We start from the raw sequence: 17,588 nt of genomic DNA on the forward strand, positions 1-17,588 counted from the left end.
AGGGTCTTATGACATGACTGAAAATCACTTATGTCCGTAACGATAAGTTCACTTTGATATTTTTTAAATGTTCGACGATTGGTAATGAAGAATGACATTCATTAGGTTAAGTTCGTAGATGGGAAATATTGGAGTAGTGAGATGTGAGAAAATAGAGGTCCGAATCGAATTCGATGAAATGTTTTTTAGCATAATTTAGGAACAATATTTTGTCTTTCGCGTGTCAGAGACCTACGACAAAGCTCATCAACCGACTTAAAAATAAATTCGATGAAGTCTAAGGATCTGAAAGTACGAGTGTAAAGTTTGCGGCTAGAGCGAAGCGAGGGCAGTAACTCACACGAGTTTATCTACAATTAGAGAAAATACTCTATGGTATAGTATCCCTTAGAAGCCTAGCGGAAAACAACAATTTCATTTTGTTGTCTTTTTGGTGCAAAAAATTTAATTTTGTTGGTTTTGTGTTGTTTTAAAAACAACACGTTGCAATGACTCAATGTCATTGATCTATGATCAATGATCTATCTAAAAATCCTCAAAAATTCTGTCACCAAGTCACACCCCCCCTGAACCAAAATTAAGTTTTACCGAAAATGCACCCAAAAATTGATTGCTGTTCTAAATAGAGGGACCCTAGGGGAGTTTAAAACGATGGGCCGTTAGGCTGGACCAGATGCTACTCCAACCCCATACAACAAAAATGTATGGGATGAGGAAGCATCTGGTTCAGCTTAACGGACCATCGTTTTGAACTCCCCTAGGGTCCCTCTATTTAGAACAGCAATCAATTTTTAAGTGCATTTTCGGTAAAACTTTATTTTGGTTCAGGGGGGGTGTGAAGTCAGCCAAATTTTCTTTTTGCAATGCATCCTCCATTCGTTGCAGAATATTTCATTCGTTGCAGAAAACAGAGCAAAACACAGAAACAGATTGACCAATGAGTGCCAGAGCACCAATCGTAAAAAACGATTATAAATTTCCATTTTTTGAACCTCACCATTGTTCCCAATCACCTATCCCTAACCGAAACTTCCCTAAAGACTACCGCTTCGGCCCGCTAGTTTCAATGATCTCGACAGTTCATCTCTATTTTATTATAAAATAGAGTGTAAACAAACTCTTTCGGGGCCATCGTCAGGAACGTCGTAGAGTGTAGATCATTAAAACCATATGCGTTCTACGGTCATTGGGTGGAAAACTTAAAACAAAACCAAAAATAAAACGAACGTACCTCATCCTGGAAAATCCTTCACAAAATAAAAACACAAATTCAGACAAACGAAAGAGTAAATTTCTAAAAGTTCTTATATTATTCCCAAACATTTCTTATATTTTAAGAATTTAAAGAGTATTTGAGATTTATTACTTCGAAATTCCTTAAAATTCCAAACAATACGACACTTTACAATCATGTAATTTTAAAGATTCATAAAATCAGTCAAGGGACCTGATCCACCTAAGTGGTGGGCCTAATTTATCGGCGATCAGAATTAGAAGTTCGGCTATTAACAACATTGAATTTTTTGTGTGCTCTTCCTTCTGCTTCATGTTGTTAATACCCTCAGGTATTACTGGAAACTTTCTAATCATTCAAGGATCATGCCTAAAGTTAAAATTGCCAATTTTTTGTTTTCTTTATTTTTTTCTTTTCCTCTGCAAGATTAACAGTATACGTACTATTATATTGGCTTTTGTACACACGCACCATTTGTATATGTACAAAATTTTAACTTTTTTTTTGTTATCGCTTGTTACGTGTAGCGAATAAATCTATAGTTGGTTTTATAATTCCGGTTTTATGTTTAAAGCTTTTTCCCAAGTGACCTACAAGGTAATACAATATATATTCCTTCAATTTGGTTTTTTAAATCTGCTCCAAATACTTTAGAAAGTCGTTTAACTTTTACGTAAGGATTTAGCGGTTTGTGGTATGGTTGGCCGATCGAAATTCGTAAAAATAAAAACGTTCATTTTCGATTCCAAATTAACGCAAGCCATGGAGTTTAAAACTAATACACTGACCCGCTGCTGTACACAGAACTCATGCAGAACCAATGAACGACGAAGAAAATGAGAAAACAACTTATTGGATCATGTAAACTGAAGGATATTTTCTGTTTACATTTTGTTGAAACTTTGTTTATGCTGACTGAGCTGTCTCACTACGATGTTCTAAGATTACATTTTTAAATTGGCATTTGTCCTACACTCATCCGACTATAAACTTTCAATCCGAATGGTAGATTCACAAACAAGCATGGTATCCGAAGGAGTTGATCTTGGGGATCGGCATAAATTACGTAACACAAAAACCTGCATCATGAAGGCCTCCTTCCCATGACTCCTCTTTCGTTACGTAATTTATGAAGCTCAGCTCATGAGTTCGTTTCACTTCCATTCGGACAACAATACGTTTGAGCAAAAAAAAACATAAAAAACAAACAAAACAGCTACTACCTTAAGTACAGACGCGCTCGTTGCAGCAGGGTTATTTATATTCCAAGAAATTTTTTCCCATTAAAAATTTCTTTGGATTAAAACCAATTTTACATTTGTACACACACCTACAGCCATTATTTGTTGGATCAAAAAACGGATGAGATTAATACACTGTTGGCTATGTGCACAAAGAACTGCAATTTATCCCCAGCTTTGCTGTTACTTCAACCGCCCTAACAAGAAGAGAAAATTACACATTTTAGCTTTGTTGTGCTTGGAAGACCTTTCGTGAACTACAAAGGATAATGTTCTGTTGTGCGATATATATACGTACACACTCACAAAGCCAGCATCCACAGTAGCAAGCATCCAGCACACATAATTAATGATGTTTTTTTTACACATTATTTACACAACGATTTCTACTTCTTCCAGAAGAAATACCAGATGTAGTGCATGAAATTAATTTTATTTCGATGAGAAGTGGGGCAAAATGAAATAGAAAGAAAATACTTAGCGGATGTGTAATCATCATTCGAAATAAATTTAAGATAAAAAGACTTAAAAAAACCACCCAACCCACTCACATCTTTTCAGATGCATTCGACAATTTGAATCAGCATTAAAAGTTTTCATGCAGCTACTAAAGTGGTTTTATGTTCTGTAATAATACTAAAAATTCGCGAACCATAACTCTCTTTATTTTACCATCATTTCGCTTATATGTAAGCACATCATTTGGAATTCATTCCAAAGTGTATATACAGAACGTTTTTTTCCTACTTCCACTGTCTCGGTTGTTGTTGGATTTTTCTTCCACAGTAAAGCGAGAGAAGGCGGATAGATGGTTAAAATGAATGAATGGTGGTATTTAATAATAATAATTCTAAGCCCTTAAGTCTCTACTCTGAATAATATGCTTTGGCATTATCCTATAAATACATATTTATATTGACCCGTCAACAAGCCAGTTGAAGGCTCGGTTCCATACGGTCTGAGCGTAATATTCGGGGCAAGAAAAAAGCTCATGTGGTTTATATTCATGTGCAAAAGTGCAAAAGTTTGTGTTAAAATTAATGAATTTTGTTGGTATACAAACTATGAGATATGAAAATACATATCCAAGGCTGTACGGTGGCTACGCTGCTGCATGTAGAGTAGGAAATGCAATAAAGTTTACGTGATTTAATGGTTTCTGGAAGCCGTTTACAAACTTTTGTTTTCATTGAATCAAAGAGAATTTTATAATTTTGCAAAAATTGAATGTGGTGGTTTCCTTTAATGCTTATGCAATGGAGCATTAAAGTTTCACATTATGCAAAAGAAAAACATATTTAGTTGGGAGAAAGTTTAAGGTTTTTTTTTCTGTTGTGATTTTGTTTTGCACGAGAAATAATTTTATTTTTAATCTGTAAGCCATTAAGCAAATGTATGCACAGTGGAAAATTCGCTCAAAGTTTGTTGCTGTTTTTGTGTTTTAAGAAGCAAAATAAGCTTGAAGCATGTAGATGCTACATTGAGTTTTAAAGAGCTGCACATTTTGAATAAAAAACCATCTGATCTATCTTAAGGATTTAAAGTGAAGAAACTGTGGTCCTTGGTAGTGTATGGAGGTACACGTCACATAATCTATCGCTTTCCACACACAACGCATTTGTTCTTTTTGTTGACGCATAATTACTAAATGGATGTACCACAATATTAAGAGTCAATTCGCCTATTTTTCGACCACTTGGAAAACAAGCTATCTCCGATATTATTGAGTTATAGCTCATTCGATTGATCGTTCAATTCTAGCGAACGGGTGTCTGCCGTTTTTTACAACAAAAATCCAGTTTGTGTGTAATGTGTGTACAAGTCATATGTCAAGGGGTGGTAAAAACACTTTTTTTTTAGCAATATCTTGAGGAAGGAGCAACCCAAAAAGGTAAAACTTTGTAGGATTGTTGGCCTGTCCACGGCCGACAATTTGAGTCCACCCTGACTTCCGTACTAACCACCCATGGCCAGCCACCAATCAAAGTAAGGTCAACTTTCAAAGAGTGCTGTATCTCTGCAACATCATTGTTCTGAGGGGCCAACCACAGATTATTGTAGCTGACCTCAACCACCATCACATATCAAAATTTGACCTCAGTAGTTTTGTGTTGCAGGATTTGCTGACCATTTGAAAAAAAGTAGACCTTTACGGCTGGAATAAAAGAGTAAATTTGAACCCAATTCTCGTCCAAAATAGTTTTTTTCTATTAGTAGAGCGTCTGGGAGACGTTTCTAGTCGAAAACTGATCGATTCCGAGGGACACTTTCTGAAAAAACACAATTTTTTTACATTTTGCTCATAGTCGTCGGGAAGCCTCTTTGACTGAAGGAAAATGGTGTAGCGATGCAGAGTGAACATAGTCTATCTAACATTGCTAGGCACCCCAGAACTACATACATGCTGTACCTGTTGCAATTCAACAAGTTGGAGAGGTTTTACGATCATGTGCATATTGAATATTTCACCTAAGGTGTAGTATAGATCGGTCAAAAACCCTTAAAAGAGTAAAAAGTTACTGTATGCTTCCAAAACAACTGATATCGTTGTAGGTGACGCTTTCTGCACTTGTACAGCCTGAAGTATCCAAATACTCTATGAGAATTTAGGTGCTAATCGATATTTCGCCTAAATGTAGGCTGCTAGACATCTGAACACAATTTATGAGTTTTTAATGTACACTAGTGAGCAATGAAGCAATGTGCACTCGGTGTCATAATTCTTATTTTTCGATTCAAAGATTCTATGACTTTAAGTTTTAGTCTTGAATAGTAAACGTTTTGGTTGCACTTAAGGTGCTACTCAAGTGGCTGGTAATCTATACTTCTACGTTTGCCGCCTTCCATACTGTAAAAATTAGAGCTTTGTTTTCACTTTTCTCCTTTGTTTTTACTGCTCACTAATCCACGTTAGCTTAGCCATCAAAAAATGTCTTGATTCCCATTCCCAGTTACTGCCTTAGTGGTTTTACTAAGAAATAGTAACACATTAAGCGAGCCTGTAAAACAACTGCATTCGACGTCCATATCTTCATTATCATTCATTCCAACCAATTCACAACAATTTATTATCATTCATTCCAACCAATTCACAACAATTTTTGACGAATAAATAATTCAGTCGCAAATGACACCCAACCTATTTTCAATTTTATTTTTCACAATTCAAAGCCAAACAATAAAGGCAAATCCACAAAAATTCCTTAATGAAAATGAATATATAATTAAAATGAAGTGCTCGTACTTTCGGATAAATTTTATGGTAATTGTTGTTTTCGCTTTCTTTTATTTCGATTTTTTTTTTCTACTTGTTATAATTCCACCGCAGTCAATTTTTATGAAAGCTTTTTTTTTTGCGCCTTCAACCTGACTGTAACTTTTTACTCCAACTTCACGAACCTTTCGTGGTGTAAAATAAAATAAAAAAAAACAAAATCAAAAGTTTTTTTTTTGCTCTCTCGCCGATGTTTTTATTCCGTACGACCGTTACATTGAAAATGGATAGCGAATAGAGAAATAAAATTAAATTCCAGAATCAACATCAATAAAAGTGAATTAGGTATAGGTAGGCAAATACACAGCGTGTCGATAGGGGCCACGAGATGTAGAATAATTTTAATGTTCTCACTCGGATGGATGAGGAATGTATGTATGCCATAATTATCACGTTAGCCAGAAATATATTAGAGAAAATTGTTGTGAAATATAAAACGAGAAAACTTTTCATTTTCCATGGTGGATGGTTTCACATAATTTTGTACTTCGTTTTTTTTTTACATAAATGCCACAAGAGCATGCTAAAGTTTAAATTCAATATGTTAGTTTGGTGTATGACATGATTAATTTAGGTTGAATGTAGTTTTGAACTCACAGTTTTTTGTAAATGCCACTCATAAACTCATCCGATTAAATATCTCTTCCGTTAGTCTATTTAAACTTCCAAAACAATCACTGGAACGTCATATCTGATTTTAACCTTTTCGAGTCGGCAGAGATGTATCATCATTTGATCATTAAATCTATTACTCCTTTTGTGTTCAAAGGACAAAGTAACTTACAACATTTAACTTGTTGGACTGATTGCTCGACCATTGAGCTACATTTTCGTTCCAAGGTGTTGTATCAACTTTTCAAAATTGGATTTGAAATAAAAAGTTAATCGTCGCTCAATGGTAGAGCCGTGTCCATACTAGAGATAAGTTTTACGAAAAGATTATATATTTAATGGGCGCCTATAAAACGAAAATTTCCACGACTCCAAATTGAAGCAAAGCCAAAGACTCTTGTGTATGGACATAGTAAATGGGTTTCGGGTAGCCTGTGTTTGTGGGCACTTATCTCTAGTCCATATCAACAAATTTGTTTAAATATCGATCGATTCTGAGTATTCCAAAAGTTCCATTCAACAAAATCTATTACTTCGTTTGTTGCGGCATGTATTTCTATTAGATGTCAAAGAAGGTGCTATAAAATTTAGAAGAAAAAAATCGACCGAAAATCGTTTCATTGTCGTAATGCACGGTACGTTTTTCTACAAGGATATGCACTATTTTCTCTACGGAAACTTTATATACTTTGATACAACAATTTTATCAATTTATAGACTTAAATTTCAATAAATTGTAAATGTATTGATGTTCTGCTTTGAATGGGTGTGCGGTGTGCGCACAGTGCATACGTTGCATATAATATTCTCTTCATGTTAAAAAGCATAACACACAGATTGTATATGTAAGAGGAATTTAAGATAAATATGTTCCACGTTGTAGGGTTAAACGAACTATTTCAATAAGTACAGAAATAGCCGTAAGGAAGTTTCAATAAACGGCTGAGATCAGCTTTATCACTTCGAAATAATGGTGAAATATGGAATATTACAATAACATTGAATTGTTTGGATAAATAAGGGAAAGTCAACATGGGAGAAGATTATCAGACATATTGTGATAAATCCGGTTGAAGTCAAATTATAGACAAACATTTTAGTCAACGAAAATATAAACACCGAAAGGGTTATGTTGTCAGCTGAAACTATGGTTTCGCTGGAATTAGGGAAACGTTGATTATTAGTAGATCGAAATACTATCGTATGTTGTTGTTTGAAAGTAATTTCGAGCCAATTATCTTATACTTGAGGTAATTACATCTAGGCTAATTGAAATTTAATCGTGAATTTGATAGATGTTTTTGTCGGAGTTATGAATTTTTGATGTTCGTTCCTTGTCAAAAACAAGTGAAGAACGTAGCAGATGATGTGACGTTAGTCCCGTACAATCCTGAGATGATGGTTTTGTGGAATTTGGGGAACAAATAGACTGATACCCAAAAGTCCAAAAAAGAAACCAAAAAAAACCTAAGATATCCTTCTGACTACTTGAATTCTAGAACTGGGAAGACGTAGGATTTTTGTGGAAATTTCGGGAACCAACACACTACCACCTCAATACCTCCCAGAGTATAGCTCAATAATTCTTCAAAATCCTGAAGTTCTAGAGCTGGGAAGTTGGTGGAGCATGAGGAGTGAGTGATGCAGCTTTGGAAACCATCTTATTAATCCCAAAAATTCGAAAAAGTACCTAAAAAATCTCAGAAATTCTTCGAACTCCTCGAATTCTAGAACTCGGAAGATGGTGAAATTTTGGGAACCAACACACTGTCACCTCAATAATTCCAAGAGTCCAGAAGAGAACCCAAAAAAAACTTCAGGAATTCTTAAAAATCCTAAAGTTCTGTAACTGGGAAGAAGATGGACCATTAGGAGTGGTGCAACTTCGGAAACCACCTCAATAATTCCAAAAGTTGAAAAAGCATCCGAAATTTCGAAAAGCTCTTGTGCAGCAAGGCTGAGGTTGATCGTGAGGTGGACAGAAACGCGCTTTGGAACTCCAAAAACCCGCATAAGTTCTAAACCATAAATTTTCCCATAATTCTAATTTTAATAGTCATCTGAAGTCGTGAAAGAACCGTCCTTGTTCCTCCCTCATTTTGGCTTTACATTGTATTGATGTGGCATAATACATCGAATACAACCAATATACAAGATACGATGATTTAACTGATACAAAAAACGACTGTCATTTTCAACGCCTAATGACCGAACTTTGACCGACAGACATTTGATAACATAAAGGAATATGGAAGGACTTCTTACATTTTAATCTTTATTGCAAACATCAATTGTTTAATCTTTATGGACTTTTTTCGCCGACCATGTTAGATAATGCTTTACAACGCAATTAAGTGTCCAGAGCGGCGATAAAATGTTGTAGCTGTTAAGTTTCAATGTTAATAAAGATTTATAACGCATTATTATGGTTCGCAGTGTTTGGCTGAGGAATTATTCATTAATAAATTTCATTCCAATAACAGATTACATCAAAAGGTTCACGTTGTGTCATTACTTTTTCATTGGTTATGTATGTGTTTGTCTCTATCTATTACAACCAAAAAATGATGTCGTCAAGAAAATGTAATGTGTCAGGAGGATATTTTCCTTAAAAAAATAATATAAAACTCACATATCAGTCGGAACATAAAATATTCATCATAAAATAAAAGGAAGAGATAAGCTAAAATCCCTGGCAAAATTGTTCCCAACGGTGATTTTAGCACAGCACTTTGTGTATTATGAACATGGAATGCGTCCTACACAGATTATCTTTTAAAAAAACGAAAATTCAAATTTTTAGTACTTTTTATTTCGACGTCTTCTGCCTGTTGTAAAATTGAGTTCTGAAAAAAAAAGAACGAAGCTTTTAGCTGCTTTGTGGAGAAGACAGGATACATTTCATAGATTTTAGGCTCGATTTAAGATGTGATAAGATACGATCTTACACGAATATTCAGGAACAATTCGATTCAAAATTAATACAAAAGTATGAAGGGTAGCAATATGAATGTTACTTTAGTATTATCACGCAGACATTGTAATACCACACACATCTATGCGTCTACCCAACTACACGTACTACACACCCCTTTTCACATGCCATTTGGTATTGTAATCAGGGCTTCTTATTTGGAATTTCAATTTTTTTAAATCCAGAAATTTTGAAAAATTCTTCTGCGCCTGCTATATCAAAACATACTACATAGAGGGCCATTTAACCGCTTAGTGTTTGACATTTCTTATGTCACGTCAGCGTTAATTTGTCCAACTCACAGTTGTAAATATTCAAATTTTTAGCACACTTATGACGTGAATTAGTTCTAAAAAGTTCTTTACTTTTAAAATTCTTAAAAATTCCTACACTCATTAAATCAAAAGCTTGTGCAGTATCAGCTGAACATCTCTAGCTGGTCGAAAACAATTCAAAGGCAAGCTACATACAGTGAATGCATACGTTAAGCTCATCTATGTGGGCACATAACACGTATGACTGTAAGAATTACCGAAAAAAATTCGAATAATATTGAATTCTAATACTCAGATACTAGAAATTCGTAGAGCTCACAAATCTTGCAGAATCTAACAGACCTTCGTTGATTTACATATAAATTTGATGAATCTATTACTTCAATTGTTTAAAATGTATCATCTTTATTGTATAAATAAACGACGGTTAATGCTCATTGCTCATTTTCTGTCACCGCTTTAGGTAACCAATGATCAAAAGGTCGAGCTGTAATTCATTTCCCGTTTCGTAAATTTGTAAGCGCAATTTTACGCGATGTCCTAAAACATTTATATTTTAATCAATTACTCTTGAATCCTCAAGTGACACTCTCTTGTCACTTCACATGAAAATGTGATATCTACTTTCGTATGATTACAGATCAGATAAACATTTTCAAATTCTGCGTTCGATGATGATGGGGATGTTTTCCATATATTTTTCGTGTCTGGATTTTTTACTGGGGGTGTCACTCATATATGAAAATTATGTCTTACACACCAAATAAAATTCATATATAGCTCACACTGATACGACGACGCGACGTAGACATGTGCCGGTCTTTTATATTTACATTTTGGCAGATAGAAAAGCTGGAAAATTGTGTGCCAATATTACTTTCAACATAACGAGAACGTTTTGTACTTTTTTGCTTTCAAATGGAATAAAAATCCTTATTTAGGATGTATCGTCACTTTCTTTGCTATACAATCTAAATAGTAGGTGCTTTCTGGGAATGTATTCCTAGTTTTATGTTCATAATATCAATTGCTACCAGATCACACCACACGAGAAATTTATATGCATGGGAGAAGGATTATATGCCGAGTCATCGGTGATATGATATTTTTCGTGTAAATAACAAATGTCACAGATTTTTCTTCAGAACATGACGACATTATGACAGTCAGAAGAGAAGGTACAGGTCTACGAATCGTAGAAAGTTTAATTATTCGGAATATGTGGTTTAAAACAATTACCAACAATTGGTAGCAGTTACTGACATGAGTTATGATTTATGAACTCCGATTGGTCCGATTGTAAAAGCAATAACTTTACCGGAGTCGTGAGGAAGCCCACTACACACTGACATTATGTTGGACCATAGAGGTAGACTACCTAGAGGAATTATGACCGAAATTCATTGAAAAATTATATCACACACACCACTAACACGAAAACGTCAACTTTGCTTTGCTTTTGACATTATGAGTCCCTTGTCACCCACACATTCAAATATATGATTTTTCATTTTAATTTGTCAGTTTGTTCTATTGAGAGGGCCCTTGTGTTGGACCAAAATCCGTCGAGTTTAAATTTAACTATTTTTCAGTTGAAAGCTGTCAATACTCGAGATATACAAGATATACTGGATACGCAGGATGTACGAGTATACTTCTGTATATTCCATCCAGGTCTGGACTGGACATTTTGTGAATTTAATCTATTCCTGAAGGGTCTTCTGGGTTGTTGTATGAAAATTTTTAAATTTGGGGATTTTCTACAAATGAGGTGTATGTAGTCCCCAAAGGGACTTCTTAGAGCCAGTCCGCATCTGATTTCAGCTTCGATTCCTTTATTATTGTGAAACTTGCAGGTTTGTCGCAAAATAATGACTAAATCTATCGCTTCTTTTGATAAAGTCATTCTAAATCTTTTACTTCATTCGTTTAAAATATACATTTTCGTATATACGAGGATACCAGGATTATTGGGAATGGGGCGAGAAAATGGCTGAATACCAAAACTCGCTATTTATTTCATTTCTTCAAAGTGGACAAAAATGCGGATTTTCGTAAAACGCGAGCATGAAAAACGTTGTGGTCACCTCGGGGAGAAATGGGAAATTCCACCTTGAGCGTATTGCGGTCCTAGTAGTGATTACGCTGTTGTAGTGAATCTTATCACCCATTTCAGGGAAATTTCAATTGTGTAGTGTGTTTAGGTAATGCTGCAGTAGTTTTTTTTTTAAGCTGCTGTGAAGCTATTTTACGTCGATGGTCGATGCGATTTCTTCGTAATGATACAACGTTTATGACCCCACTACAACTCGTATTGCACTTCTATCATAATGGAAGCCATCTACACTTTAAACACTTTCTGAGTTCTGAAAAAAACGAAGAGGTCTGTAGAGACTTAGTTGCTCTTGATTGTTACATCAAACCGGATAGTATATCATTATAGTCTCAACAAGCATAGTGCTTTGTTCGAACGTTTACACTAAACGATAGGTGATTGTCATCTAAGTTAAATTGTTGTTTGCTCGTTTGTATGCGAGACGAAAAAACGGTGCAACAGAAAAAATTACAAACGGAAATTACTGCGCTTTTCATGTTGTCGCAGACAGTTCTGTTTATTTATTTGCATAAGAATGGAAATAAGCCAAGCGAAAGGAATCTATAAAAAAATATTTTATTATTTTCGTCGTCTTCTTTCATCGTATGACGTCTAAATAAATCTCGAGAAACTTAAGCATACACTAGTGTTTGAAAACAACAATAAAGTGAAGAAAAAAAATGTTATAAACATTCACATCCCGAGCCACTTTATTTTATTTTTATTTTCTCACAATTTATTCTCGTAATAAATCAACAATTTACATTTGATTACATTTTTCGTAGCGCACTGTTCTCTCCTTCTATTTTTTTTTTCTTTTCTCATTCATGTTCTTTATTTCCTTCCTCATCATCTAGCGCAATAATTCTGGAAATAATTTTCATTTTTCCGTCCAACTTTATTTCATTCCAGACGGTGGAAGATTTGGAAAATCGATGTAAAGAGGCCGAAATAGAAATAGTCACAAGACAATCATTTTTGTCCGATCCAACGGATGCTGTACGAAATCTACGAAGGCAAGACGCCCGTATTATTGTAGGCCTTTTTTATGTAGTAGCTGCTAGACGCGTACTGTGCGAAATGTACAAACAACAGCTATATGGACGAGCTTATGTGTGGTTTTTTATTGGTGAGTAGAAAGTTCCTTTTTTTGCTTCATCTTTATTGTCTAGTTTTGTGATATAATATAATGTTCCACTGGTTGTGTAACACACTTTATTCAACGACCCTAATCAACTTATAATATCATACATGGTACATGTTCCACGGTACGAAAGTGATAAAATTTTCCTTTCAATTTGGTATTATCCACTAAGAAAAACCAGTGTTATATGTGCGGCAAGCGGGCTGTAAACATGCAGGCATAGCACAGACAGGCACAAAAAAGTATAACACATTCATATGTGTAATCTTAACGGAATTATATATGACGACAGTTCAACTTAATAAAATTGATAAATTATCCGGATTATGCGGATACGTTGGAATTGTTAATAAATTTTTTTTCTTCTTCTTTTTTCTTCGTCTGTCTAACTCATTTATGATTTATTTTACGACATTCACAATCCAATTACTACATGATCTTGCTGTATTTACAAATTGTTTGAAGAGGCTGCCGCCGAAAAATGTGTACTTATCTAAAATGATTTGTAGACATTAATGGTATACAGAAAATGGCATGATTTTGTTCAACGGTGTAATTGTTTTGAAATATGTTTGACGCAGCATTTAACGGAATATAAATTTAGTGTTCAACGAAAACGGTTTAGCCTTTTCGAGTTTGTGAACAGTCATTTATAAATGTCTTCCTTGGCATAGAAGCCGGGCTCCATCTAACGAATAACAATTAATTTTCGAAAAAGTACCGGCTAATTTTCCAGTCAAGATGAATTTCAACTAAATTCTAAAGTACAATTTAATGTAAGAAACTTTATCGCCATGCCAAACTGAATGCGGTAAACGTGTCTCGTTTCTTAATTGTGTCACCGTCTTTTCGATGGGGTTGCATATAATTCGGTTAACGAGTTTAGTCTTTCACAGACGAAAATCACCAGCGTTATTTTAATGAATAGTTAAATACAGAAAAGAGAAGTGTCACATTAGCGAATTATAAGAAAAAAGTTGAATTTCATTGATTTAGCTGATACTCGTGGATATCATAATTCAAATCGTTGTAAAGGTTGGACCTGAGACTGAACAGGAAATATATTTTTGCGACCATACGAGCATATATGAAAGAGTGGTATGTCTCTCATTCATATATGATACGAGTCTCTCAATAGGGTCCGAACAGTCTTCGAAGCTCCGCACTGACTGGTCCAAAAAAAACCGAAAAAACGATCTAATTAAGAATATTTTGTTGTGATTGTTGTGTCACTGTCCTCCACAAAAAAAACATTTTTTGTCCTCTAGATGTCAAATAATTTTTTTAATAAAGCTTAACGTGCAGCCTATTTGAAACGGAGCTAAATCAATGAAATTTGAAATTTCATTTTTCTTATAATTCGCTAATATTACATGTACAGTTTCTGTATTTCACCATGCACTGCATAGTATGCAGGTCTGTTATTTCTTTTGATCCAAGTATCTGCAATATATTCTTGCAAAATCTACTACTTCACTAGTTTAAGCTTCGGTATATAAGACCACATTAGGAAAACTCATGGTTTTCTTTTGTCATCGGTGTTGATAGCAGATGACAGTTTTATTACCAATTAGTACAATCTTAGACAATCTTAGAATACTAATTTTGATTGTCTATCAATTAATTTGGTTCGTTTTCCGTATTTCACCTTGCAAATAATGAATAATGTCAGATGTCAGCTGCATTTCTATACAAAATGCTTTAACGAAATCCAGAGAAAGATTTTTTTTTCCAGCTTTCAACTTCATTTTTTCGCTGATTCTGACACAGTCTATTGTAAAAATTACCGTGTGAAAACGACTGATTTCTTCATCATTTTTTTCACTTCAAAATTGCTTACAGCAAAATCATCAAACCAAATTATTTTTAAAAGTCGTTTAAGCCACTCATTCCTTAATTTTGAATAGGTGTACTAACAATCTACTTCTGTTTGTGCAGCACATTGTAAAGTAGGTCAGATTTGCAACAAATGTGAGTTTCAGATGCTAATTAAAGAGAAAATGTCGATTGAGTTTTTCAACATTGTCAGTCAAAGGTTTTTTATTTGATTTAAGAGACATATTATTCAAGAGAAATGTTTAACATAAATTCGTCTGGTAAAAAAACGGCTCTGGCAAATATTTGACAATATTCAAATATCCTCCATGTAACCATATGTATCATCTCGCTCGCTTTGCATGAGATGTTGACTTTAACATGGAAAATTCGAGTTTTGTAAATAATACTTAGTGTATGGAATGTGTAGCTATAGTTTCCGCATATATCAAGCCCATTTTGGAAATGTCTGTAAGTAATTTAAAAAGTTTTCTTTCGCAATAATCCTAAAATTTCCAATTCAAATAAAATTCAATGGTAGAAAAACTAATTTCGCTTGTTATACTCCGCTTTCACACATTGGAGTTTCGGTTCACCAATATTTACAACAGCAAAAAAACAAACTTTTTCAGTTTCTCAACTACGTAACTTTACAGCAAAAAACAATTTATATTTTCGTATAAATTTGTATAAAACGGCAAACTTATATAATAATTTTGAGTGAATAGTGTAATTTCGAATCGTATAATGGAGCGATTTTATGTTGTTGTTTTCCATCACAGACAGTAATACCAATATAAAGCTATATTATAGAGCTGGTCGTTCGTGTTAATTATATTGCGCTCAGTTATTATGGTTTGGGGCGTATCTGTTGATTATTATTTTTTCATTGTAATTTGTGAGACATGATGATGACATTGTTGGCGGTCGTCTAGCTTAAGATAGTGTCAAGAGTTCCTTTTGTTTCAATCGTCTTAGTGCGAAGCCTTGGAAATGCATCACTTTCTACCTACGTTTTACTTAAGGAATAAGGCATACGGACGTCAAGTAAGGTTTTCATTGAATAATTAGTACATGAAATTGATAAACAACCGTTCCAACTGATTTTACTAGACTGTATCCTGTGCCGAATAATATCGTCTAGCTTTTCATGCAAGATCTATTACTTCATTAGTTTTAACATAAACGCTATGCGCAATTAAAGAATATTAGCCAAGGACTTTGGAGTTTTTGTCGGTGTCAATAATAAATGACTAACAAGACTTCCAAGATCTATTACTTCATTTCATTATTTCTAACATAATTGGGAACATCAGCTACAGCTCTTTGCGTTTTTATCGTTGCCGATAAAAAAATAACTACGAATGACTTAAAAGATCTACTACTTCATTAGCTATAACATAAAAGCTATGTGCGATTAGAGAACATTAGCTATAGCTGTTCGCTTTTTTATCGTTGTCGTGTTGTCGATAACAAATGAGTATCGGTTTCTAAAAAATTAAAACTGACTACCAGTGTACACACTCACCCTGTAAATTGCGTTCTCCTATAAACAATAATTCTATTCAGATTAATTCAACACTTTTTATCGCTTTTCTTTCGACATAACTTTCTCCCCACACGTATTTTTTTGTGTCTGCAACATTTACATTCATGTTTGTTTTTCCTGAATGTAACAAAAAAAAAGTTTTTTGTTTTCACAGATTTTGTTTACGTTTTACCGAAGAAAAACTTGTTACGATTTCAATTTACTTTAAATAATTTATGGATGACCAGTTTTCGTTTTCGCCAGCTAGACAATTCTTTAAATTAACTCCGTTTCAGTGTAACTGTGCTGCGTACTAAATCCACTTGGAATTGAGTTATTGCCGGGTATTACCAACCATCGTTCGTTCTGACTGTTTTCCACTAAATGAACGCTATTATCGTTGTCACACCCAATTTAAACTACTTGCATTCGCAATTTTAATTTAAATTTAGTTCTCTTTCATTTACATTTCGTGTGCATGTATTTCAGCGTTTTATTACTTAATTAACTCCTTAAAAACACCGCATTTTCATATAAAAACCTATATGCATGAAACTCGATAAATCATTAACAATATGAACGAGTGAGCACTGGCAGCACGTCAGTATACGCTAAGGAGCTTATTAATTATTTAATTATGAGAATATCACTCGAGACGAAATTACTCGTTAATGCTTTATGAAGCCATAAGCTTTTACGTTTGAATGTTGTCGCAATTTCATTAAATAATATTCTATTGTCGCGTCCATTTGCACGTATTTGCCCTTGAAATAATATTGACGGAACTTTTCGGTATTTTATTCGTTCTCATTCGTTATGATTCATAACGAGTTACAGCGTCGACAAGCATATCACTATTATCAAGTCTATTACTTCATTTGTTCTGTACATTTTAGGAAATTTCGTCCGAACAAAGTGATGGCGACAAGCGAAAGTGCCCAAAGTCAGCCGAAATTACGAGAAAAATTCGAAAATTTATGCCTAAGACATGAAAAAGTTGTGTGTTTATCGAAGGAAGAAAATAGCAAATTCCAACAAGATCGAAATTTTGCGAAGTGGGACAGCGAAGCACTCGAGCTTAAATTTCCTAATTTCTTCCAGACACAACATTTTTCATATGTAAGAGGTGTGATTAACCGTCTCCACGAAACAAAATCATGAATTCGTTGCAATATTTTTCACAACAAAAACAAAGGTGACAGTTTGGGGAAGCCTGTCAAAACAAGAGGGGTGAAAATCGACATTTTCTTCATTAAACTCTCAGATGCAGGTCGATATGTAATTCCGTGCGATTTACGTTATCAAGAAATTTTCTTTGTCAAGTTGTGGAACAAAATTTTTTTCCGGAAAATGGAAAATCGTTTTTCCGGCCGGAAAAGCCATTCATATGAAAACC

At 34.3% G+C, this 17,588-nt stretch overlaps 1 protein-coding gene across 2 annotated transcripts in view; it reads left to right on the forward strand.

Moving 5' to 3' along the window:
- Window positions 1-17,588, forward strand: part of LOC119085245 (gamma-aminobutyric acid type B receptor subunit 1) — a 271,765-nt gene that overhangs the window by 124,892 nt on the left and 129,285 nt on the right. For both annotated transcript variants that reach the window (XM_037195575.1, XM_037195574.1), the window contains exon 5: window positions 12,618-12,834. In XM_037195575.1, coding sequence (XP_037051470.1) covers window positions 12,618-12,834 — 217 coding nt within the window. The remainder of the gene's footprint in view (window positions 1-12,617; window positions 12,835-17,588) is intronic.

Source organism: Bradysia coprophila, unplaced genomic scaffold (genome assembly GCF_014529535.1).
Source record: "Bradysia coprophila strain Holo2 unplaced genomic scaffold, BU_Bcop_v1 contig_94, whole genome shotgun sequence".
Taxonomy (NCBI): Eukaryota; Metazoa; Arthropoda; class Insecta; order Diptera; family Sciaridae; genus Bradysia; species Bradysia coprophila.